General features: G+C 48.5%; 1 protein-coding gene across 7 annotated transcripts in view; it reads right to left on the reverse strand.

Annotated features, from left to right (window-relative positions):
- CUX2 (cut like homeobox 2) overlaps window positions 1-24,821 on the reverse strand; it is a 269,659-nt gene that overhangs the window by 26,022 nt on the left and 218,816 nt on the right. For 4 of the 7 annotated variants that reach the window (XM_053401252.1, XM_053401250.1, XM_053401249.1 and 1 more), the window contains 10 exons: window positions 24,198-24,274; window positions 20,712-20,778; window positions 17,227-17,275; window positions 17,007-17,111; window positions 14,868-15,059; window positions 13,311-13,369; window positions 7,439-7,538; window positions 6,022-6,661; window positions 3,544-3,645; window positions 657-1,438 (listed from right to left, as the gene is read on the reverse strand). In XM_053401252.1, the coding sequence (XP_053257227.1) occupies window positions 657-1,438; window positions 3,544-3,645; window positions 6,022-6,661; window positions 7,439-7,538; window positions 13,311-13,369; window positions 14,868-15,059; window positions 17,007-17,111; window positions 17,227-17,275; window positions 20,712-20,778; window positions 24,198-24,274 (2,173 nt within the window). Of the gene's footprint in view, window positions 1-656; window positions 1,439-3,543; window positions 3,646-6,021; window positions 6,664-7,438; window positions 7,539-10,040; window positions 10,090-13,310; window positions 13,370-14,867; window positions 15,060-17,006; window positions 17,112-17,226; window positions 17,276-20,711; window positions 20,779-24,197; window positions 24,275-24,821 lie in introns of all 7 variants that reach the window. The other 3 variants (XM_053401255.1, XM_053401251.1, XM_053401254.1) reach the window with 3 other exon arrangements.

Below are 24,821 nucleotides of genomic sequence, written 5' to 3' on the forward strand. Positions count from 1 at the left end.
ACCCCACCCTTGTAAGCACGAACACCAAAAATAAGTGACCCAAACTCTGCCTATATAGGTAAAGGGACCCCTGACCATTAGGTCCAGTCGTGGCCGACTCTGGGGTTGTGGCGCTCATCTAGCTTTATTGGCCGAGGGAGCCGGCGTACAGCTTCTGGGTCATGTGGCCAGCATGACTAAGCCGCTTCTGGCGAACCAGAGCAGCACATGGAAACGCCGTTTACCTTCCCGCCGGAGCGGTACCTATTTATCTACTTGCACTTTGATGTGCAACCAGAGACGCCGTTTACCTTCCCGCCGGAGCGGTACCTATTTATCTACTTGCACTTTGACGTGCAACCAGAGACGCTGTTTACCTTCCTGCTGGAGCAGTACCTATTTATCTACTTGCACTTTGACGTGCTTTCGAACTGCTAGGTGGGCAGGAGCAGGGACCGAGCAACGGGAGCTCACCCTGTCGCGGGGATTCGAACCGCCGACCTTCTGATCGGCAAGTCCTTGGCTCTGTGCTTTAACCCACAGCGCCACCTGCGTCCCTGGGCCCAAACGCCCAGGAGTATAAAAAGTACTCTCCTTTGCACTCCTCTCTCACCCTCTCTTGAGCCAAGCATGGCCAACAAGCCTCTTTAAGGGTTGAATGTTTATTGCTGGGGTACCTTTTCCCCAAAGATGCGCTGGCAGATCCCGTTCTTGGCCAGCTTCTCCTTGACCTGCCGCGTCAACTCCAAGGTGTCCACTTCCCTGTACATGTACAACTCATACTGCTCCGGCGTCAAGGGCGGGACGGTGGGTTTGAGAGTCCTTGGCACGTAGGACGGGTAATAGGACAGGCGCCCGGCGCCCTGGGCTTCTGAGCCGGCCACTTCTGACTTGACCTCTATCACCCTGTGGGGCTCATCCTCAGAGGTCACCAGGTCTTCCTCGTTCGGGTTGGCGTCGCTGGGCTCACCCCGCTGCCACGCCCGGCCATTGGCCATGCTGGAGTAGCTGGACGAGGAGGACAAGGAAGGCGACACGGAGGTGTACGGACGGCTCAGCAAGCTCCTTTCGGAAGCCCAGTGTTGGTCAAAATAGGAGCCGGCGTCCCCGATTTCAGACTTGACCTTCCGGATGATGCTCTGGACGAAGGCCGCAGGGGAGAGCACAGTCAGGGGGTTCTGCATTGTGCTGCCACCGGCGTTTGGGCCCAGCATGCCCTCCTCCTGCTTGATGTAAGCCTGGACGATGTTCTGGCTGACCGTGGCCAGGGTCGAGCGCTCCACAGGGGGTGTGGCGACAGGCCTGCTGGCGCCCCCCGCTTCTATCTCCAGCAAGGCCTGCTGCTGGGCCTGCATCTCCCGGCGGGCCTGCTCCAATATGCTCTTGATGGCATCTTCAGAGTTGCTGGCGCAGGTGCCGTTGGCGATCACCTGGGGCACCGCAGAGCTCTTGGTGTCCCCTGCGGAAGGAAGGGGCACAGGTGAGGAGGGTAGAAAGAGGGAGGCCACTGGAGCTCAATGGAGACACCTTAAAGGACTTTTAAACGGGGTCCCTCCTCTAGCCCCTGTGCTACCTGATCAGATTTTAACGAAGGCATCCTAATAAAAGGCTGATCACAGATTCAGTCATTGAAAATTAATAATATAATATAATATATAATATAATATAATATAATATACTCCAATGGCATTAAATATGGCACTTCAACTTCAATGGATTTTGTATGGGGACTGATTTGTAAATCCAGGGTCTGTCCCCGGGAAACGGGGACATCAGGTAACCTTAGTCCGTAGGTGGTCTTTCAGGTATTTGGGGCCTGAGTCATTGAGGGCTTTAAACACCAATGTGAGCACCTTGAATTGGGCCAGCAACCAAACTGGTAATCAGTGCAGCTATTTTACAAGGAGAGTTCTATGAGATGTGAAAGCAACCCAGCCAGAAATCTGGCCGCTGCATTTTGGACCAATTGAATGTACGATCTCGTGCATGGGAAACCTTCCCCAGACCCCCACCCCTTTTAAATATATGAACCTGCCACCCCTATTATTATTTTAAAAATAATATTAAATTTTCCATTTTAACATTCCAATCAAACCACATCATATATTCTGAATTATGCATCTTATTCAATAACCCAACAGACCAAATATTATGCCAAATTATAAAAAAATTGGGGGGGACTTCACCATGGTCCGAGGTCGGGGGGCGGGCGGGATCTGATCACCTCATATTTCTACTGCTTTTCATAATCATTCCCGATAGTTCCCATAAGCCATTCTGATGTTAATCCTCATTACAGTGGTACCTCGGGTTACATATGCTTCAGCTTACATACACTTCAGGTTACAGACTCTGCTAACCCAGAAATAGTACCTCGGGTTAAGAACTTTGCTTCAGGATGAGAACAGAAATCGTGCTCCGGCAGTGCGGCGGCAGCGGGAGGCCCCGTTACCTAAAGTGGTGCTTCAGGTTAAGAACAGTTTCAGGTTAAGAACGGACCTCCAGAACGAATTAAGTTCTTAACCCGAGGTACCTCTGTACCTTAATTTAATGTTGCATTTCTTTCATTCTGTTTGTAACGTACATGGAATATGCAAACCAATCTGAGGTTTTTTTTTTTACAATCGAGTGGTGTATAAATTTTATGAATTATGTTTTATGACATAAATGTACACAATCACACACACACACACACACACACAAGTGCCTGTAACACTATGCTTGAACTTTCCCCCCTTTTCCTTTCACTTAAGTAGGCCTGGGCCTGGTCAGTGCCTGAAGAAAAGATTGCCTAGGAGCTCCCAGATGCTTCTGCCCATTATGCACTACTGCCTTGAGCAGTAGAAGGAAAGGGGAAATAACCGCAAATAAATAAAAAGTAGAAAGGTTCAACTTTTAAGCAATTAATTGATTAACAAATGGAAAAAAGCTTTTAATCAACTAGAAAAGTGCTCCTGAATAATGGGGCAGATTTATTTATATATTTTGGAAAAAAAAAAGATTTTTTTTTAAAAAATGAAAGTACTTGCAAAAGCTGCAGATGGCAAGCACCTCCTTAAAATACACATTCCCAGCCCTCCTCCGTCTCACACAAACAAGGGATACCACTATACAGTGGTACCTCAGGTTACAGACTCCGCTAACCCAGAAACAGTACCTTGGGTTAAGAACTTTGCTTCAGGATGAGAACAGAAATTGTGTGGCAGCTGCATGGCGGCAGTGGGAGGCCCCATTAGCTACAGTGGTACCTCAGGTTAAGAACAGTTTCAGGTTAAGAACGGACCTCCAGAACGAAATAAGTTCTTAACCCGAGGTACCATTGTACTATGATGATGCAAACAGTATTCAGTAGCATTATATTGTATAATCCAGGACTACTGGGGAGGAAAACCCCTCCTGGATAGCTGCTGGATGCTGTCCCATTGCGGAGAGGTTGTTTTGTAGCTCACTTTTCCATCCAGCTTCCCGGACGAAAGACCCTCTTGAATTCTTGGACAAACTCCAAACCTGCGAAATATTAAGATGCCACCGAGGGCAACCTTGGTGGTTCCTCGCGGCCCTTACCTCCTTTCTGTGACTCTATCTCCTTCTTGGCTTGTTCCAGGATGTTCTTGATGGCATCGTCAGAGCCCGTCTCTGGTGTCCTAATCCTGGGCGTAATGCTGCCTGATCAAAGAAGCACAACATTTGAGGCCTGCCACTTGTCTTGTCTTTTGTACCAGCTCAGCTTGTACCTACGGGACCGCCTCTCCTGGTATGTCCCACAGAGAAATTTACGGTCTGCAAATAAAAACATCCTAAAGATCCCAGGCCACAGAGAGGTTAGGCTGGCCTCACCCAGAGCCAGGGCTTTTTCGGCCGTGGCCCCGATCTGGTGGAACACTCTGTCACAAGAGATTAGGGCCCTGCGGGACTTGACATCTTTCCGCAGGGCCTGCAAGACAGAGCTGTTCCACCAGGCCTTTGGTCAGGGCACAGCCTGACCCCCTCCTCTGGCAATCTGCACAGAATTTTGCTTGATGGTTGCCATTAATTTGATTTTAATTTGATTTTAATTAATTTTATAATGAATGTTTTTAGAATGTTGGACTATTTTGATTGTTGTTAGCCGCCCTGAGCCCAGCTTCGGCGGGATATAAATAAAATTTATTATTATTATTTATTATTAATGTCAGGGAAGTATTTACCGGCGCCAGTGCTCAGCTATTTTTAGGAGCCCCTGTTGGAAGGAAACGTCTCCTGCCATTAGTCGCATGCCATGACGGGAAAGAGACCAGGAACCCGGCTGTTGGGCCCTGCCTTTGCGAGGCCAAGGCTTGGGGGGGAAGGATGGCAAGGGGCTGAAACAAGACCAATGCGGACCAGCCCAGAAGGGGAACTGCCAAGAGGCTGGCGTGTGGTACTCCACACCCGGATTAATAGATTCAATCTGTATAAATTTGCTTTGGGCTAAAACTACGCTTTAGAGCAGCGCTTCTCAACCTGTGGGTCCCCAGATGTTGTTGGATTGCAACTCCCATCATCCCTAGCTAGCAAGGCCAGAGCTCAGGTGTTATGTTGTGGGTGAACATATCAGACGACACAGCGATTCTTCAGACAGCTCTTGTTTATTCACAGGCCAGAACAGAACTGAACTGAAGGGTTCAGCCAGCCTGCTTATACAGAGCTCCAGGACAACGTAACTGTAACAACTTTCTGTAACTATCCAATCACTGAACGTCACTTTCGATCCCTTATTTGCATATGTGGACCTGAACTATCTACAGTATCCCCCTGCTGGCCCAGGGTGAGAACTTCAGTACATAACATCAGGGATGATGGGAGTTGTAGTCCAACAACATCTGGGGACCCACAGGTTGAGAACCGCTGCTTTAGAGGAAAAGGCACATGATTCTTGTTTTCAGATTGGAGGCAGAAACACCATCCCAGAAACACCATCATCCTTGACCACTGGCTGATAGAAGTTGGGAGTATAACAACACATGAAAGGGCGGAGTTGCCCCAGAACTGCCTCAAAGCCAAATTAAGCCATTCTGAGATAAAGGGGAAATGTAACTGACCACAGGGTGGTTCACAACATAAAAATAACCGCTGGGGAGGAGAATAGCAGAGCTGGCCCTACCATTAGGAAGAGCGAGGTACCTGCTTCAGGTGGTTGGGTTTGGGTGAGCGTGTAAGGGAAGCAAAGTGTTTTCTAATCTATATTGTATTTTCACTCCCAGGGAGAGACCCTGATGTGGCTTTCTGCTTCAGGTGCCAACCCAGCACTATGCGCCTTGGCGTGTGGAAAGGAGCACCATTTGGACTACTGCAACGCGCTCTACGTGGGGCTACCTTTGAAGGTGACTCGGAAACTGCAATTAATCCAGAATGCGGCAGCTAGACTGGTGACTGGGAGTGGCCGCCTGGACCACATAACACCGGTTCTGAGAGATCTGCATTGGCTCCCAGTACGTTTCTGAGCACAATTCAAAGTGTTGGTGCTGACCTTTAAAGCCCTAAACAGCCTTGGTCCTGTATACCTGAAAAAGCGTCTCCACCCCCATCATCCAGCCCGGACGCTGAGATCCAGCGCCGAGGGCCTTCTGGTGGTTCCCTCATTGCGAGAAGTGAGGTTACAGGGAACCAGGCAGAGGGCCTTCTTGGTAGCGGTGCCCACCCTGTGGAACACCCTTCCTTCAGATGTGAAGGAAATAAGCAGCTATCCTATCTTTAAAAGACATTTGAAGGCAGCCCTGTTCAGGGAAGTTTTTAATATTTAACATTGTACTGTTTTTAACACTTGATTGGGAGCCGCCCAGAGTGGCTGGGGAAGCTCAGCCAGATGGGCGGGGTATAAATAATAAAATTATTATTATTATTATTATTATTATTATTATTATTATTATTATTATTATTATTATATTGTTCCTCTGCCTCAGGGGCCTGTTCCTCACAAGGCCTGGATAGTTATGCCAGAAGCGACCTTCCCTGTTCCCTCCAGGCCCAGAGAGACCCACGAAAACCGTGTCCACCTGCCAGTCCCTTGCCTAGCCTACTTACCTCTCTGGCGGACTTGGATTGTCCTCAGGGCCAAGACGTTCTGCTCATCAGAAAGGAACTGTTTCATCTTGATGAACGGCTCCTTCCCCTTGACCGTGAGCTTACGCCAAGGCTTTGGCCTGGCCAGGATCTCACTGACGGAGCCCTGAGAGAGGCCCAGGACGTAATGCCCAAAGACGCGCTGACCAATGTTGTGCTTGAGGAGCTGCTCCTTCACCTGGAAGGCAATTTCGGCTGTGTCCAGCTGCTCCTCATCGGCCGAACCCGAACTGCTGCCTTCCGACTGGTCACTGGGTGGGCTCGCCTCGCTGGCTGGGATGGCTTGGCTGGGGTTGCCCGGCAACGCTGCCGTTTTGGCGGAGTAGAAAGCAGAAGGGAAGGCTGCCATGCCGCCAGCCTCGTTCTTGTACGCAGGAGGCCCCATCTGTTTCGGGAGGAGGGAGTCCAGTGGGATCCGCTCAGCAGGAAAAGGCGAGAGCGTGAAAGTCCTCGGTACCTCCTGAGCCATGGAGGGGCCCAGCAGCGGCTGGATGAGGGACGGGGAGGTCGAATCTCGCGGGTGCGAGAGGTGCTGAGGGGAAAGGTAGGATTGGTCTGTGCCCATGGAGTCCTTCACCGACTCATCCTCCGAGGGATCCTCCTCTAGAGACCAAACAGGAAGGGAGAGATACACACACCACCTATAGCTTACTCTAAAGCAGGGGTGGAGAACCTATTGTTGGAAAATTCCATTCCACCTTAAGGAGCCAACATGGGATTGTTACGTGTCACATGTCTGTTTACGTTCCAGCACAGCTTGCTGGGAACTTCCGTTGTGTGTATAGCTTTTGCTTTTCACTCTCTCTCTGAAGAGAAGAAAGGGAGACGACATGTTTTCTTTGTCCTGATTTATGCTTAATAAATCTTTAGCTGTTAGCATGTTTCCACAAGCCTCACGCCTGTTCTGTTTGCTCAGTATGCTCTGCTACTATAGCGTGCTCAGGCTTTTGAAGTCTGAGTCGCTGATTTACGTCGCACCAGAAATCAGGGGATCGTCACGGCTGGAAGGGCATGATCCAGTTGGGGGCTAGCAGCTGGCATCTCAACCCCCGAAGGATGCCGACACCTATGCCTCACCCCACAGATGTTGCTGGACTCACAGCTCCCACCATCCCTGACCACCAGCCAGGTGTTGGCGTCCAGCAACACTAGGGCCGCTGGTTTCCCAGCTCAGCCTTAAAGGCCCCCAATTCCATTTGCTTCCAACCCTCCATGGCACAATCTGCTTGTTCGGAGTTCTCTGTGGTGTTGCAACACCTAACCTGCGGTGCACTGGGGTAGTGCATGCAAGGGACCCTCTGCATGCAAGACCTCCTCCACCCCATGAAAACCCATCAGGGACCTCTGTAAAAATGCATTTTCATGCACCCCAACCTACCAGTACTGGGTACGAGGCCTGGTTTTTCCAAAAGGAACTTCTGCGACGGGTAGAAGGACTCCTTTCCCAGAAGCAAAACATCACTGGGTTTTGATATGCTCTAAAAATAAAAATAAAAGATTGAATTGAGGGAGGGAAGTTGGGGCAGGCAAGCAAGGCATCAGGACTGGCAGGATGCTGATGAGTGGGCGCCGGGGGTAAGGGGGGGCCCTGAAGTCTGATTCTGGAGAGGGGAGCAGTGGGTTGTGGGGATCTGTACCAGCCAGGGGGCAAGAATTAGAGGCGGAGGAAGCTTCAGAGCTGGTGGAAGAGGCAGGCCAGACCAGTGAAGGGCTGGGTGCTTCCCCACCCTCGCCAGCACCACTGTCTCCCAGAACCAGGAGAGAATTGAAGCGGGAAGAGCAAAGGCAGCTTCCACACAGCCATCATCTCTAGCTATGTGTGCACAGGAAGGTACACTCTAGGCGGCTTCCAACAAAATATTAAAATACAATAGTCCGTCAAACATTAAAAGCTTCCCTAAACAGGTCTGCCTTCAGATGTCTTCTAAAAGTCTGGTATGTAGTTATTTTTCTCTTTGACATCTGAAGTGTTGGTGCTGACTTTTACAGCCCTAAACGGCCTCGGTCCTGTATACCTGAAAAAGCGTCTCCACCCCCATCATCCAGCCCGGACGCTGAGGTCCAGCACCGAGGGCCTTCTGGCGGTTCCCTCATTGCGAGAAGTGAGGTTACAGGGAACCAGGCAGAGGGCCTTCTAGGTAGTGGCGCCCGCCCTGTGGAACGCACTCCCACCAGATGTGAAGGAAATAAGCAGCTATCCTATCTTTAAAAGACATCTGAGGGCAGCCCTGTTTAGGGAAGTTTTTAATATTTAATGCTGTACTGTTTTTAACATTTGATTGGGAGCCACCCAGAGTGGCTGGGGAGACTCAGCCAGATGGGTGGGGTATAAATAAATTATTATTATTATTATTATTATTATTATTATTATTACATAAATTGGCGCAGGGGGAGCGGTCCCCAGTTGCTGCAACTGCTCCATAGGGTGTAGACCTGGGAATAGCTGCTTAGACGCTACACTGGTGTGCATAGGTACCCCCAGGTATCCACAACTGTATCATTATTATTATTATTATTATTATTATTATTATTATTATTATTATTTTAATGGATTTATATACCACCCTATACCCGCAAGTCTCAGGGCAGTCCACAGAGTAACATCAAAATATAAAAACCCAAAATGCATAATCAAAATAACAACACCAACACCAACAACACAATAACCCCCCTCTCCAACCCCCCCCCCATTTTAAAAGGGCATAGGGTGCCAGTCAAATCAACCAAAGACCTGGTTAAAAAGGAACATTTCTGCCTGGCACCTCAAGGTATATAATGAAGGCACCAGGAGAGTTTCCCAGGGGAGATCATTCCACAGACGGGGAGCCACTGCAGAGAAGGCCCTGTTCTTGTGTTGCCACCCTACGGACCTCTCAAGGAGGAGGCACACGAAGGAGGGCCTCAGAAGATGACCTCAGGGTCCGGGTAGGTTCATGTGGAAGGAGGCGGTCCTTGAGGTACTGAGGCTTTATAGATCAAAACCAGCACTTTGAATCGCTGTAGAAGTGATTGTGTTATCTTTGTCAATAAAGACTTAACTCTCTGCCGTGTGCATTCCTGTGGCTGCAAAGCATCCTTGACTCAAGGGTTGGAAAATGCTTCTCATGCGGTCACAGAGTTTGCGAATGTTTGAGTGCTTCTTCCCATTGATTCATGCCATTATTTCCAGGACACTCTTTAAACAACTACAAACTGGCTGCTCTTCCCCTTCCCCATTTTATCCTCGCTGCAAACCTGTGAGGTAGGCGAGTTATCTCCCGCTTGGACTACTGCAACGCGCTCTACATGGGGCTACCTTTGAAGGTGACCCGTAAACTGCAATTAATCCAGAATGCGGCAGCTAAACTGGTGACTGGGAGTGGCCGCCTGGACCACATAACACCGGTTCTGAGAGATCTGCATTGGCTCCCAGTACGTTTCCGAGCACGATTCAAAGTGTTGGTGCTGACCTTTAAAGCCCTAAACGGCCTTGGTCCAGTATACCTGAAGGAGCGTCTCTACCCCCATCGTTCAGCCCGGACACTGAGGTCCAGCACCGAGGGCCTTTTGGCGGTTCCCTCATTGTGAGAAGTGAGGCTACAGGGAACCAGGCAGAGGGCCTTCTTGGTAGTGGCACCCGCCCTGTGGAATGCCCTCCCATCAGATGTCAAAGAGATAAACAACTACCTGACATTCAGAAGACATCTTAAGGCAGCCCTGTTCAGGGAAGTTTTTAATATGTAATGCTGTACTGTTTTTAACACTTGATTGGGAGCTGCCCAGAGTGGCTGGGGAAACTCAGCCAGATGGGCGGGGTATTAATAATAATAATAATAATAATAATAATAATAATAATAATAATTATTATTATTATAGGCTAAGAGGCAATGACTGGGCCCCCAAGGTGATATTCATAGCTAAGCAGGGAGATCTGAACCTTGGTCTCCCAGGTCCAGCAGAACCAAGATACCATACTGGCCCTTCATGCAGTGTGCACTTGCCTGGGAAAGGTTGCAGCTAGAGGAGGCCAGCTTCATCGCTTTCAAAATGCTGCAAAATAAAAAAGGGAGTTGTATAAGTGATGGGTTTCCTGGACAGCTTGCAAGCGGATCTCAGGCTCCTGTTCCACAGTGCAAAGATTGGCTTCTAGGACCTCCCCAGCCCTGGTGCTCTACAGATATTTTGGACTACAGCCCAATCCAGCACATATAACAGCAAAGAGTGAGGTGTGGAGCTTGAAAACTCCCAGGCTCAAATCTCTAAAGGGCTGCATGGTTTATGTTCAGTACAAGGAAACTATTGGCCCTCCATGCCCCCTGTCCATTGTTCATGCTGGCTAGGGCCAACAGGCGTCTATTTTATTTTATTTGCTAATCAAATGCGTTCGTCAAAACCCCGTAACAGCCTCTGCCCTCAAACTTACAGTCTAAAAGGCCATGACGTAATAGGAAAACGGATGGGGAGAGAGGAGGAAATAAGGAAACTTAGAGGTACAGAATTATTTTATGGGCCAGCTGGGGTGGAAAAGCTCAAGGAGGTAAAAAGGTAAAGGTAAAGGGACCCCTGACCATTAGGTCCAGTTGTGGACGACTGGGGTTGCGGCGCTCATCTCACTTTATTGGCCGAGGGAGCTGGTGTACAGCTTCCCGGGTCATGTGGCCAGCATGACTAAGCCACTTCTGGCGAACCAGAGCAGCATACGGAAACACTGTTTACCTTACTGCTGGAGTGGTACCTATTTATCTACTTGCACTTTGATGTGCTTTTGAACTGCTAGGCTGGCAGGAGCAGGGACCGAGCAACGGGAGCTCACCCCATCACGGGGATTCAAACCACCGACCTTCTGATCGGCAAGTCCTAGGCTCTGCGGTTTAACCCACAGCGCCACCTGCGTCCCTTGAAAAGCTCAAGGAGAGGAGGTGGTAAAAGTTGCTGGTCTCACAGCAGCGCCTGCAGAGTGGCCCTGCTTCCCTCCCCTATCTTAGCAGAAGAGGTGCCCAGTCACATCTGGAGGGCCACACGCTCCCCCATCCTGGGTTCATGCAAACATCTGAACCAAGGCCATGGAATCTGGGGTACAGAGAGAGGCATCATTAGCAGGCCATTAGCAGCGGCCATAGGACACAGGTGGCGCTGTGGTCTAAACCACTGAGCCTAGGGCTTGCCGATCAGAAGGTTGGAGGTTCGAATCCCCGCGACGGGGTGAGCTCCCGTTGCTTGGTCCCTGCTCCTGCCAACCTAGCAGTTCGAAAGCACATCAAAGTGCAAGTAGATAAATAGGTACTGCTCCGGCGGGAAGGTAAACGGCGTTTCCGTGCGCTGCTCTGGTTTGCCAGAAGCAGCTTAGTCATGCTGGCCACATGACCCGGAAGCTGTACGCCGGCTCCCTCGGCCAATAAAGCGAGATGAGCACCGCAACTCCAGAGTCGGCCACGACTGGACATAACGGTCAGGGGTCCCTTTACCTAGCAGCGGCCATTAGCAGCAGCACCCCCAGCCTCAACACTAGACTCACAGCGACTCCTATGCACAGCACTCAGGTGAGACAGGGCTGCTTGCAAGGGCGAGCAGCTGCACAGACACACAGGCATAGGGATCCATCTGGCGGGGGGGGCTGTGCGTCCCCTGCCTCTGCGCCACCATGGTGCCCTCCAGGTAGGCGCTGCTGGTGTCAGGAGGGTGGAGCCACCCCCAAACACCACCTGCTGCTGTTTATGATACTCGTCTGGGGTGCGAGACAGTCTGCGTTCAGCTCTCAAACAATCTCAAGGGCATCTCTTGGAAACTGCACAGCCTGCTTATTTCTATCTCATATATATATATATATATCATTTCTCATATATATATATATATATATATATATATATATATATATATATAATATATATTTATGTTGTTGGTGGTGGGTGCACAGAGGGAGAGAGAGAAAGTGCATGAAACACTCCCAGGTTTTCTTTCTTTTTCCCAAATCTTTTTAATAAAAGATTTTTATTAATGTAAAATAAAAAGTACAAAAGAAGCATAATTAAAGTTACAAAACGTAGGAGCTGTACAGCCCTCTGCCCCACAACTTGCCCCTTTGAGCTTGTGGGATGACCAAACAACAACTTCCAGATCTAAGGACTTTCTCAGGCATATGCTAGAGAGATAACTTATTTGGCCCAGAAATAGAAGACACTACAGGATTTTAACCTCTTGTTGTGGTACACATAGATGTGGACCCTGGCTGTTTCCAAAGAAATTATGGGTCTCTAAGGGTAAGGTAGACACGGGTGGCGCTGTGGGTTAAACCACAGAGCCTAGGGCTTGCCGATCAGAAGGCTGGCAGTTCGAATCCCCGTGATGGGGTGAGCTCCTGCTGCTCAGTCCCAGCTCCTGCCAACCTAGCAGTTCGAAAGCACATCAAAGTGCAAGTAGATAAATAGGTACCACTCTGGCGGGAAGGTAAACAGCGTTTCCATGTGCTGCCCTGGTTCGCCAGAAGCGGCTTAGTCATGCTGGCCACATGACCCGGAAGCTGTAAGCCGGCTCCCTCGGCCTAAAAGCGAGATGAGTGCTGCAACCCCAGAGTCGGCCACAACTGGACCTAATGGTCAGGGGTCCCTTTACTTTTACCTTTAAGGGTAATGGAGCATTTCTACGCTGTTTGGTAGGATTTCATTTCTTTTGTGTCAAATTCAGGCATGCAAAACACCTACTCCCAACCAAAGCATTGAAAATTTGGCTTCCATGATGTATTTACAGCTGCTTTTATTTTCTACGTGATCTGCCCTCTATTTATTTGGAAAATACACCCCTGTACTGCTCCTGTGTTTCGTAACGTTGATTATGCACTCCCTCTCTCCCTTCTGCTTCTGAGCGCCTGAAAAAGCCTTATAAGCGATGAGAGCCGGGGCTGCGGAACCCACAATCATGACAAGGGCAGCCTATATCAAGAGGACATGCTTCATGCTGCTGACATTCTTGCTTGGGGCTGTGTCTGCTTGCAACCTCCACCGATACACTGCAGCACCCCAAAACTCTCAGGCCGGGAAGGGGGGCTGGATGTGTCAGTCTTTGCCTGCTCTAGGGGACAGGGCTGAGAAAAGCTCAGCAACCCAACTGTCCCAGGGCAAAACATCCAGAGGTGAAAAGAGCAGTGCCACAGCCCTGCAAAAGCGAAAGGAGAAAATCGCCTTATTGTGAATTTCATCTCCTAGTAGCCTGAGCATTTGACCCAACACAGCACCCAGTGGACGCCAGGGATCTTCACCCAGAGACAGGGACCCTACCTCAGTTCCGTCTTGATTTCCTCATAGTCTGACTGGGACCGCAGCTTTTCTTCCAACTTCTAAAAGAAAAAATATATAAACAAAGGGTTCAAAATCAGATATGGGTGTTTGCAGCCTACAGCTAGCTTGGGTGATCCAGCCAGGGATTAGACCGCTAGGCAGAGTGCGCCAGCCACCTCAAGCGGCAGGGACACAGGGACTGGAGCGGCCAATGTTGAAATAACATTAAACTGCTAGTTTAGTTGGCTTCTGCACATAGAAGAGGGAGATGCCGTCTCTTCCTTTGCCTCAGGCAGCACAATATCTTAGGCCAGTCTGAAATCCAGCACGTTATTAGCCATGCTCAAGACGTAATTTAGATCTTCGCCCCCACAACCTTATCCTCAACTGAACTGGAGCTCAAATGCCTCAGTTTTTGAATGTACAGTGGTACCTCAGGTTACAGTCACTTCAGGTTATGGACTCCGCTAACCCAGAAATAGTGCTTCAGGTTAAGAACTTTGCTTCAGGATGAGAACAGAAATCGGGGTCTGGCGGCACGGCAGCAGGAGGCCCCATTAGCTAAAGTGGTGCTTCAGGTTAAGAACAGTTTCAGGTTAAGTACAGACCTCTGGAACGAATTAAGTACTTAACCTGAGGTACCACTGTAATCCGTTCCGGAAGACCGTTGGAGTTCTGAAATGTTCGAAAATCGAAAACTCAACAGCCGACAGCTAGGCCCCAGGATCTTGCGCTCAGCGGGAGCCGCCGTAGCATGTTTGAAAATGGAAGCATTTACTTCCTGGTTTACGGTGTTCGTAAAATGAAATGTTCGTCAACGGAGGCGTTTGAAAATCGAGGTACCACTGTACGTGTAATGGTGCAGGCACATACTCAATCACACACACAAGGGTCTGTGCCCTTGTCTGCTCACTCATCAACCCCCCCACCACCCTCCCATGAACCCCCCAAACTTCCCCTTCGCACCCCATGCAACTAATAAGCTCGCTTTCCTTGGTCTCTTGGATTTTTCTGCAAATCCAGGGTTGTGATGCAGCGGGACAAATTGTCCCACGGTAGCTGTGCGATGACAGCCATACATTTTTATGTACGCAGTATGCGAAATATATACATATATATCTTGTTACGAACCTTGGGTTAGGTCCACTTGAATTCATACCTGGGGCAAACCCATTGAAATTAGGGGACCTATGTTAGTCATGCGCACTAATTTCAGCGGGTCTACTCTGAGTATATTATTGCTACCATTTGTTATATTTTCAGTCGCTTTTCTCACGCAAGCAATCCAAAGCGACTTATGGGAATAGTAAAAAAAAACTATTTAATGGATACAGCTACTGATTCTAGATTAACTTCATCAATGAATAATGAGGTCAGATTCAAATAAGTGGACAAAATCCTCCTGATTCTTAAAAAAAGCAACCTTTATGCAGATGGGGGGAGTTGTGAAGGGTAGGGTGGGGCTCAATCCATCCCCCCCTCAGCTCCCCCCCCCACAATAAAACAAGAGTCTGCAGGGGAGGCCTTGAGCTCAACTCTGCATTTTGCATCACGAACCTCTATTGCATCATTCTTGGCTGCCACCTGTCGCTCCAGGTCTGCAATCTGGTTGGCCGAAGACTCTTCTAGCTCCTGCAGGGAGTTTTGCAAATGCTGGATCTCCTTGAGAAGGCGGAGGATCTCCCGGTCCTTCGAGGCCAGCGCTGCCTCCAGCCGGGGCCCTGGGCACAGGGAGTAATTCACTTTGTCCTGCAAAAGATGAAGCAGGAAAATAAAAATAATAATAAAAAATTTTATTTATACCCCGCCCTCCCTGGCCAGAGCTGGGCTCAGGGCGGCTAACACCAGTAAAATTACAGTAAAAACATAATAGGGGGGAAAAAAACCCAATTTAAAATACAGGTTAAAATGCAATTTAAAATGCAGCCTCATTTTAAAAGTAGCCCATAGATCAAAACCACAAGGGGAGGGAAACATAAGGGTCAGACTGAGTCCAAACCAAAGGCCAGGCGGAACAGCTCTGTCTTGCAGGCCCTGCAGGAAAATGTCATGTCCCACAGGGCCCTAGTCTCTTGTGACAGAGCATTCCACCAAGTTGGGGCCAGTACTGAAAAGGCCCTGGCCCTAGTTGAGACCAATCTCAACCTGGGACCTCCAAAATGTTGTCATTTGTGGACCTTAAGGTCCTCCGCGGGGCATACCAGGAGAGGCAGTCCAGTAGGTACATGGGTCCAAACTCCATGTAGCTCTTTAGTTTTTATTTTCTTTTTTTAAAAAGGAACTTCTTGGTGGGTGTCTCCCAACAAAATTACAGCAGTATTTATTTTTTTTAAGGGGGAGAATTTGGAAGTCTCTCAAGGGCCGCATTCTCCCATGGGAAATCTGCCAGGGGCCGCATTCTAGCAGCGGGAAGTGATGCAAAAAAACTGTTTTGGGAGGCAGGTGAAAGTGTGTGTGTGTGTGTGTTCGTATCTGCTAAAATTTTTTGAAAGCGTTTGTCAGTCTGCCCTCTGTGGGTTCAAACGTCTCTTGACATATCGTTGCCTAATTTGGCTGGATGGTTCCTGAGCTGAGGGAGTCAGTTCTCATCTACGTTTGGAAGCCATTTTGAATAAAGATGGAGGACTGAAGCATCCCAAACTTTGGAGAGGGCCTCCAAAGTTCAGACTCATTAGAGGGACCCCTGACCATTAGGTCCAGTCGTGACTGACTCTGCGGTTGCGGCGCTCATCTCGCTTTATTGGCCGAGGGAGCTGGCGTACAGCTTCCGGGTCATGTGGCCAGCATGACTAAGCTGCTTCTGGCGAACCAGAGCAGTGCATGGAAACGCCGTTTACCTTCCCGTGGGAGAGGTACCTATTTATCTATTTGCACTTTGACGTGCTTTCGAACTGCTAGGTTGGCAGGAGCAGGGACCGAGCAACGGGAGCTCACCCTGTCACGGGGATTCGAACCGCCGACCTTCTGATTGGCAAGTCCTAGGCTCTGTGGTTTAACCCACAGCCCACCTGCTTGAGATATCATTGCCTAATTCAGCTGGATGGTTCCTGAGCTGAGGGAGCCAATTCTCATCTACGTCTGGAAGCCATTTTGAATAAAGATGGAGGACTGAAGCATCCCAAACTTTGAAGAGGGCCTCCAAAGTTCAGCCTCGTTAAGCCAACACAAACAGAGAGGCAAATTGGGGTCCTCATGGAGCCATTCCTGCTTGGAGGAGGGTCCTTTTGCTGGGGGGCTTCCACTGCTAATTGAAGTTCAATGGGTCTGCTTTGTTGCCCTTTCAGGGGCAGGAGGCCAGTTTCCTGGAGGACTGACCAGTCCAGAGGCTCTACACTTGCCAACTGCAGGGGCCGATGTTGCATGCCTCTGGGGCCTGGGCACACAAAATCCCTACTCACTCACTAGGCCCCAAGCCTTGGGCTGCTGAGGTTGCCGGTTCAAGACTGCAAACTCTCAATTTGGAGAATCTCTCAAATATTTACCAAGGGATTTGAGGCAACAAAACTGGGCCAATTCACTTAGGCAAGCCTGCCTCCCACCAAAAGAAGTGGTCTTGGATTACAACTCCCATCATGCCCAGCCAGAATGATGGAAGTTGTAGTCCCAAACTTCAGGAGGGTGCAAGGTTGGGGAAGGCTGACCATAGGCCTCGTGACATAGGCTGGGGCCCCGTGGAGGTCTCCTCCTTGTCCTCACCCCGCTGGATCCCTGGGGAGAGCAGCAGGCCAGGCGAAGAGAGCTGTTTACAGATGCAAGCTGCTCCCGCAGACTCTCCACCTCCCTCTGGGCAGCCTCGGCTCTCTGCAAAGAAAGAGAAGCAGTGGTTAGTGCGTCTGCCAAGGACAGCAATCGCAGGGGGTCACTCGCGCTTCCCAGCACACCCCAAACCCCTTCCTTCATCTCTCCCCATGGTTACCTGGTTGGCTTTTTCAAGGTTCGTCATAATCATGGCCACTTCATCTGTCCTGCGGCAGCAAAGCAAAGCCAATCAGTTATATAACATGTAGGGACAAGTGCAGAGCTTGGACGGGAGATTGCTTTACTTTACACTGAAACCTGGATATCTTATGGATGCAGGGAAAGGCTAGCAGAAGGGCTGGAACTGAATCCAAGGCAATATTATCATCAAGGCTCTGGTAGCCCCGCCTGCATTTCACCATGGGGTGGCAAAAAGAAAAGAAAAAGGTAGCTGTGGTTTTGCTTGCAAGGAAAACAAATATATCATAGAACATACTCCATGTTCTAAACCAGGGGCCAGCAAGCTTTTTCAGCCGTGGGCCGGTCCACTGTCCCTCAGACCATGTGGCGGGCCGGACTATATTTTGAAAAAAAAAATATGAATATGAACAAATTCCTATGCCCCACAAATAACCCAGAGATGCATTTTAAATAAAAGGATGCATTCTACTCATGTAAAAACACGCTGATTCCCGGACTGTCCACGGGCCGGATTTAGACAGCGATTGGGCCGGATCTCGCCCCTGGGCCTTAGTTTGCCTACCCACGCTCTAAACCAGCCTTTCTCAACCTGTGGGTCTCCAGATGTTGTTGAACTACAACTCCCATCATCCCTAGCTAGCAAGGCCAGAGCTCAGGGATGATGGGAGTTGTAGTCCAACAACACCTGCGGACCCACAGGTTGAGAACCACTGCAGTCTAAAGGTTATATCTTGAGTGTGTTTGTGTAAATGTACCAATTTTCATACAATGGACACGTTCTGCGGTGGCATACGGCTTCCCTGACTGATGATGCCACCTTCATTTTATTTATTTCATAAAATTTACACACCAGTTGGTTGTTTTAAGAAGCAGTTTACAATGTGCTGGATGGCTCGTGACAAAACTCACTCCATAGCTTCCATCTGGTCCTCTCTTACATTTGGTTAATGCTACATAGTAAGGGGAGGGACATGGGTGGCACTGTGGGTAAAACCACAGAGCCTAGGACTTGCAGATCAGAAGGTTGGCAGTTCGAATCTTGGCCCCTGCTCCTGCCAACCTAGCAGTTCGAAAGCACATAAAAGTGCAGGTAGATAAATAGGTACCGCTCCAGCGGGAAGGTAAACGGCGTTTCCGTGCGCTGCTCTGGTTCGCCAGAAGCAGCTTAGTCATGCTGGCCACATGACTTGGAAGCTGTACGCCGGCTCCCTCGGCCAATAAAGCGAGATGAGTGCCGCAACCCCAGAGTCGGCCACGACTGGACCTAATGGTCAGGGGTCCCTTTACCTTTACCTTTAAGGGGAGGGGAGGACTTGCTGCAGAATCTCTAAAAGGATGAAGCCTCTCTCTCCTCCCCCCCAACCCCACACAAAGGGAATGTGGATGCCAAATTCTGCCCCCACCTCATCCTTCCTTATTCAACATGTAGCAGCTAAAATCTTGATCAAAGGCAAGTTTTTTACCACCTCGCCCTAAGCAAACAGTCGCACACGGCATGATCAAAGAACATCTGGTTGGGCATGTTGGAGAAAGTGTTCCAAGTCTGTTGCATAATCAGAACGAGAAATGTGGGAGATGCATCTGAATGGCAGGCAGGCCAGGAGAATGCTGAAAACAGCTGTAAGAGGAGTGGGGAGGGGCCACGATGACACACCACCCATTTATGGCTGACTTTCAAGGATGCTGCTGTGACGTTAACATATGAGAGTGCTGGAGGTGAAATAGTTAAACAGGTTACCCAATCAGGACCCAGGGGGTGGAGTCAGAGGGACTATAAAACCAGCTCTGGGAAGGGCAAAGGGAGGAGTTTGTTGGGTGGTTGGTTGGAGTGGGAGTGAATTGGGATAGAGTTTGGGGGTAGGTTGAGTTAGTGTAGAGAAATAAGCTGAGTCAGGAACAGTTAGGGGCTAGGAAGACAAGTAAATATCTGAGAGGTGGTTTAGTGAGGGAGAGCAGGTAGCAGAAGTTATAGATCTGGATAGGCACCCCATGAATGTAATTGACTGATACGGTTTATGAAACCACACGCTTGTTAAACTGCAATAAATAAACAGAAGTTTCTGTTCCAATTTAACCCTGACTGGACTCAGTATTGTCCCAGGTAGGGCCTGGGTGGTGGCAGTGAGAAATAAAGTGGCACAGGGATCAATAGATGGTGAAACGTCCGGGGACCCTGTGTGATGTCCACAGCTGCTTGCCAGAAAAAGGAGGCTGGGAAAAGGCACTCCTGCCCTGTGACAAAAAAACTGAACCCCAACTGGGACATGACCAAGGAAAATAAAGACAAGAGCGTCTAGTGAAGCTCTGTGAAAGGTAAGTTGGCCTCTCAGTGATCTCATCCCCTCCCTCACCTGCAATAGGGACCTTATGGGAGCACATCAAGGAACAGGATCAGGCTCAAGGTGGAGCAAGCTTGTTTTCTGCTGCTTCAGGGAGGAGCAGCCAGACTAATAATAATAATAATAATAATAATAATAATAATAATAATAATTATTTATTATTTATACCCCGCCCATCTGGCTGGTTCTCCCCAGCCACTCTGGGTGGCTTCCAACAGAACACTAAAATACAATAACCTATTAAACATTAAAAGCTTCCCTAAACAGGGCTGCCTTCAGATGTCTTCTAAAAGTTTGGTAGTTATTTTTCTCTTTGACATCTGGTGGGAGGGTGTTCCCATGATGGCAGGCACAGAACAGGTGGCAAAGTTTTTGAATAAAACTCTCCTTATTAGCCTGATAGATAAATATGGTCTGTGATTCCTGCATTGTAGGGAGTTGGACGTCCCTTCGGGCCCCAATTCTATGATTTCATTATCTTAATTCTGTGATTTTCAGCTATATTAATATGTATTTTTATCAATGTTACAAAGTGTACTTGTCAATTGTTATAACATGTTTTAATGACCTGCCGACCGCTAACAATGAAAGTAAGGTGAGCTTATAAAGTACAGGACTAGCCGCCTGAGAAACAGTTTCTATCCAAATGCGATTTTGTTTTTAAACGCAGTGTAAGGAGTCTCTATGGGAGTATATTGTATTTTATAAATGGGGTATCAGAGTTTTTAGGGGGCTAACCAGGTTGGGATAGCTGGGATAGGAGGCTTGTTGGTTTTTGAATGTCTTATGTAGATTCTTTTTCAATTTCGTTGTTCTGTATGGGACAATGACAATAAATATCAATCAATCAATCAATCAATCAATCAATTCTGATTTTGTTGGGCTATTTGGTCTCCATTGCCCTGGCTCTCTTGCTAGATTTTGTATTATTATTTTGCATCTGCCACCACTGCCTGTGTTTGCTATTTTATTCATTTCATTTGAGTGCTACAATTTTGAATGTTAAAAGCAGTGGCTGTGAGCCACTTTGGACCTCTTTGGGTGGAAAAGCAGCTGAGAAATGCATTAATGCAAATAAACGTCTAAATAAATGTTACTGAGTGGAACAAGCAAAGGGACTTACTTTGAAGCTGCCTCTTCATCGTATTTACACCGCAAGTCGACCAGCTCTGTCTGGGTTGCCTTCAGTGCTGATTAGCGAGGGGGAGAAAAACAAGAAAAGAAGCAAAGGTTCAAAAGAAGAAGAAAAAATACGAGGCACTACACTTCTGTAAAACAAGAAAATCCTTAATAAAAAATATTTTAAAAAAACCACACACTTCCACTGGAATCTGATAGATCATATTTGCTCTGGATAGCAAGAGAGAGATATGACCTGAAGCCTTTTTCAAGAATATTACTCTGCAGTAGCAATTTGGATGTGGCAAGCATCACGGGGAAGGAGATTTTAGCAAAATACTGGGACAGACGTCGCTAACCTGGTGCCCACCCAAATGTTTTTTTTTTTGTTTTGAACTACAACTCCCATCAGTTGCAGCCAGCTTTTTTCTTTAGCTGTGCCCCCCATCAATATGAAATTTGTTGCAGGTTTAACTGGTTGATGTAATAGCCTAAAACTCCCGCGAGTCATCAACCACGCTTGATTTAAACTGGGCAGCCGCCCCGTTATCTATTGATAAAAGGCAAACAAACATCATCTGGTGCTTTGCAGAGTATTAGCAGCAAAATGAAAGACCCCTGTCTTGAGCTTACAGTGCTGTCATTTAACACCTACCTATTTTATTTATTTATTTTCATAAATTTATATACCGCTTGATTGTGAGAAACAAACCTGAAAGCGGTTTTAAAAAGAAGCAGCAGCAAGGAAATTGTAAATAAAAAAACAGTTAACCACAGCTATTTTAAAACATTCAGAAAATAATAATTAAAATCAGCAACAAACGAAAAACAGATTAAAATACGTGTAAAAAGATTCTGCAAAGCTGGGTCAGCTTCCCTAAACAAAAATGTTTTGAGCAGGGGCCAAAAAGAGTACAGTGGTACCTTGGGTTAAGTACTTAATTCATTCCAGAGGTCCGTTCTTAACCTGAAACTGTTCTTAACCTGAAGCACCACTTTAGCTAATGGGGCCTCCTGCTGCTGCCGTGCCGCCGGAGCCCGATTTCTGTTCTCATCCTGAAGCAAAGTTCTTAACCCAAGGCACTATTTCTGGGTTAGCGGAGTCTGTAACCTGAAGTGTATGTAACCTGAAGCGTATGTAACCCGAGGTATCACCGTACAGCGAAGGAGCCTGCCTGGTGACAATAGGCAGAGAGTTCCAAAGTGTAGGTGTTGCCAGGCTAAAACATTTGGGTTCTTAGAAATGCAGAATGGGCATTATGTGGCTCTGGGAACCAGGCTACTCCTGCAGACTGAAGTGGATGAGTGGGAATATGTTGGGTAAGACGATCTCACAGGTAAACTGGTCCCAAGTTGTTAAGGGATTTACATACTCATAACAACATCTTGAATGTGACCTGGTAGCAAACAGGCAACCAGTGCAGATCTCTGAGCTCAGGTTTTGTATTCTGACAGGGCCTCGCTCCTGCCAGCAATCGTGCTGCAGCATTCTGCACTGACTGCAGCTTTTCGATCAAGTGCAACGGACGCCCTGCATACACTTGTTTTGAATGCCTTTTTTTTTTTTTTTTTAAAAGGTTTAATTCATTGCATTATACTTTTATCTGTACTTTGATGAATCCCATCTGGAAGCTGCTTTGGGAGTAATTTGTTGCTCTTACTGTAGAAAACATATATATAAAGACAGCTGGGAGAGGGTGGGTAAGGCATGAGAAAGTAGTGAAACAAAAAGTTGGGAAGGAATGCATGCTGCTGAATATACGTAGATTTAGACTTAGGTCTTGTTCCACTGAGATGATAAACCTTTGTCAAGACAGGACCACTTAAGACAGCATATGATCTACCTGTCCCTACATATAAAAGACCTCCCTGCACCTAGAAAGCGAGCTACCGAGGTTCCAAGCTAGCTTTCTGTGTGCAGCAAGGAGGATTTGTGTTGTTTCGTTTGGAGAAATCTGAAGTGGTGCAATCCAGAGACCCAGGTTGATACCTCCTTCTGTAAGGAGGAACAAGGCGTTTGTTTTAATTGGGGGTAAAGGTAAAGGTACCCCTGCCCGTACAGGCCAGTCTTGACAGACTCTAGGGTTGTGCGCCCATCTCACTCAAGAGGCCGGGGGCCAGCGCTGTCCGGAGACACTTCCGGGTCACGTGGCCAGCGTGACAAGCTGCATCTGGTGAGCCAGCGCAGCACACAGAACGCCGTTTACCTTCCCGCTGGTAAGCGGTCCCTATTGATCTACTTGCACCCGGGGGTGCTTTCGAACTGCTAGGTTGGCAGGCACTGGGACCGAGCAGCGGGAGCGCACCCCGCCGCGGGGATTCGAACCGCCGACCTGACGATCGGCAAGCCCTAGGTGCTGAGGCTTTTACCCACAGCGTCACCCGCGCCCTTTTAATTGGGGGTAGGACTATGCAAAAGGGTCGTTTAGAAGCAGTGGGTGATCTAATGAAGGACTGGAAGGGAAGGGAAGAGAGAGGTGGGACTGTGCCCTAGGTAGAAACACCTGGGGTAGTAGAGTATTGGACCAGGACCTGGGAAATGAGGCTTCAAAGGCAGGCTTAGGGCCAGTCACCTCTCAGCCTAACCTACCTCACAGGATGGTTGTGAAGATACCACGTACACCATCTTGAGATATATGGAGTACCGTATCTTTCGCTCTATAGGACAGTTTTTCCCCTCCAAAAAGTAAGGGGAAATGTGTGTGCATCCTATGGAGCGAATGCAGGCTCCTTGGCTTCAGCGATAGCAACGCAAAGCCTCCGAAGCACAGAGGGAGCGCTCCCTCCGTGCTCCTTGGCTTCGCGTTGCTTTTGCTGAAGCCTGGAGAGCGAGAAGGGTCGGTGCACACCGACCCCTCTCACTCTCCAGGCTTCAGGGATAGCTGCCTGAAGCCTTTGGAGCGCACCACGAGTTCCCGCTGCACTCCGGAGGCTTCAGGTTCCTTTCGCTGAAGCCAGGAGAGTCTTGCTCTCCCAGCTTCAGCAAAAGAAACCCGAAGCCTCCGGAGCACAGCGGGAACTCGCGCTGTGCTCCGAAGGTTTCAGGGATAGCCAGAGGCTTCGGGTTCCTTTTGCTGAAGCCGGGAGAGCAAGACTCTCCTGGCTTCAGCAGAGAGGGAGAGCTGCGCAGCGCCCCTTCAGCCAAGCGGGAGGAGAAATGGAAGGAGCAGAGAGGGGGAGAATTTTTTTTCTTGTTCTCCCCCTCTAAAACAAGGTGCGTCCTATGGTTGGGTGTGTCCTATAGAGCGAAAAATACGGTAAATATTGGGGGGAGGGTATAAATGTCATAATAAACAAATAAATTAGAGGCGGCAAGAGGAAATCTCTGGAGTCATTTGAAACAAAAGGAGACAATTAGAAAGCCTACGGTTGGAAAAAGAAAACTGCCTTCAGTTAAAAGGTGCTGAGCCTCACAGATGCACGAATCCACAGAGGGTTATACGTGAAGCTAGAGGAAGCCTCAGGAGCATTCTGGTCACAAAAGAGCTACCTGAATGGAGCACTTTGATCTTCTCTTCTGCTTCCCCCAGCCGAGCGGCCAAAGTGATCTGTGCTTCCTGCAGGCCCCTGGAATGAGACAGATGTCAACTGGCTGCTCTTGAGCTAATAAGGCAGTCGAATCCCAGCCCGGAATAAAATTGCCACTTCTCCTGCCAGTCAGCAAGTTTGAACTGGGTTAAGAGACGGGCTGACTGAGGAGGCCCTTGGACGTTGTTTTTATTGCACATTTGTGATGGCTTGTGCTCTTGATGCTATTGGGGAGGTTATACGTGAACCCATTTTCAAATTATTTTGAGCCTGCAAAAGTTCTGGGGCAGCCAAACTGCTTCCCTTCTGATCCGTGCGCATCAACTTCCTGCTGAAATCCAAAACTTTTAAAAACATGAATGCTCTGCTTAATTTTTGTCCTGCTTTCATTGTGTACAGACCCTCTGGACAGCATCGCAGAACAAGCTGAAGGAGAATGAATTGGCCTCTAATGCGCTATTAGCTGTGCTAGGAATGTGTTGCAGAAAGTAAAACATCAGTCAGGAGAAGTCCTGAAAAAGCAACAAAAATGTGAACGGGGAGATCCTGGACTCTCTGCATCCCGAGTAGTAAAGAGACCTAATTC

This window comes from Podarcis raffonei, chromosome 8, assembly GCF_027172205.1.
Source record: "Podarcis raffonei isolate rPodRaf1 chromosome 8, rPodRaf1.pri, whole genome shotgun sequence".
Taxonomy (NCBI): domain Eukaryota; kingdom Metazoa; phylum Chordata; class Lepidosauria; order Squamata; family Lacertidae; genus Podarcis; species Podarcis raffonei.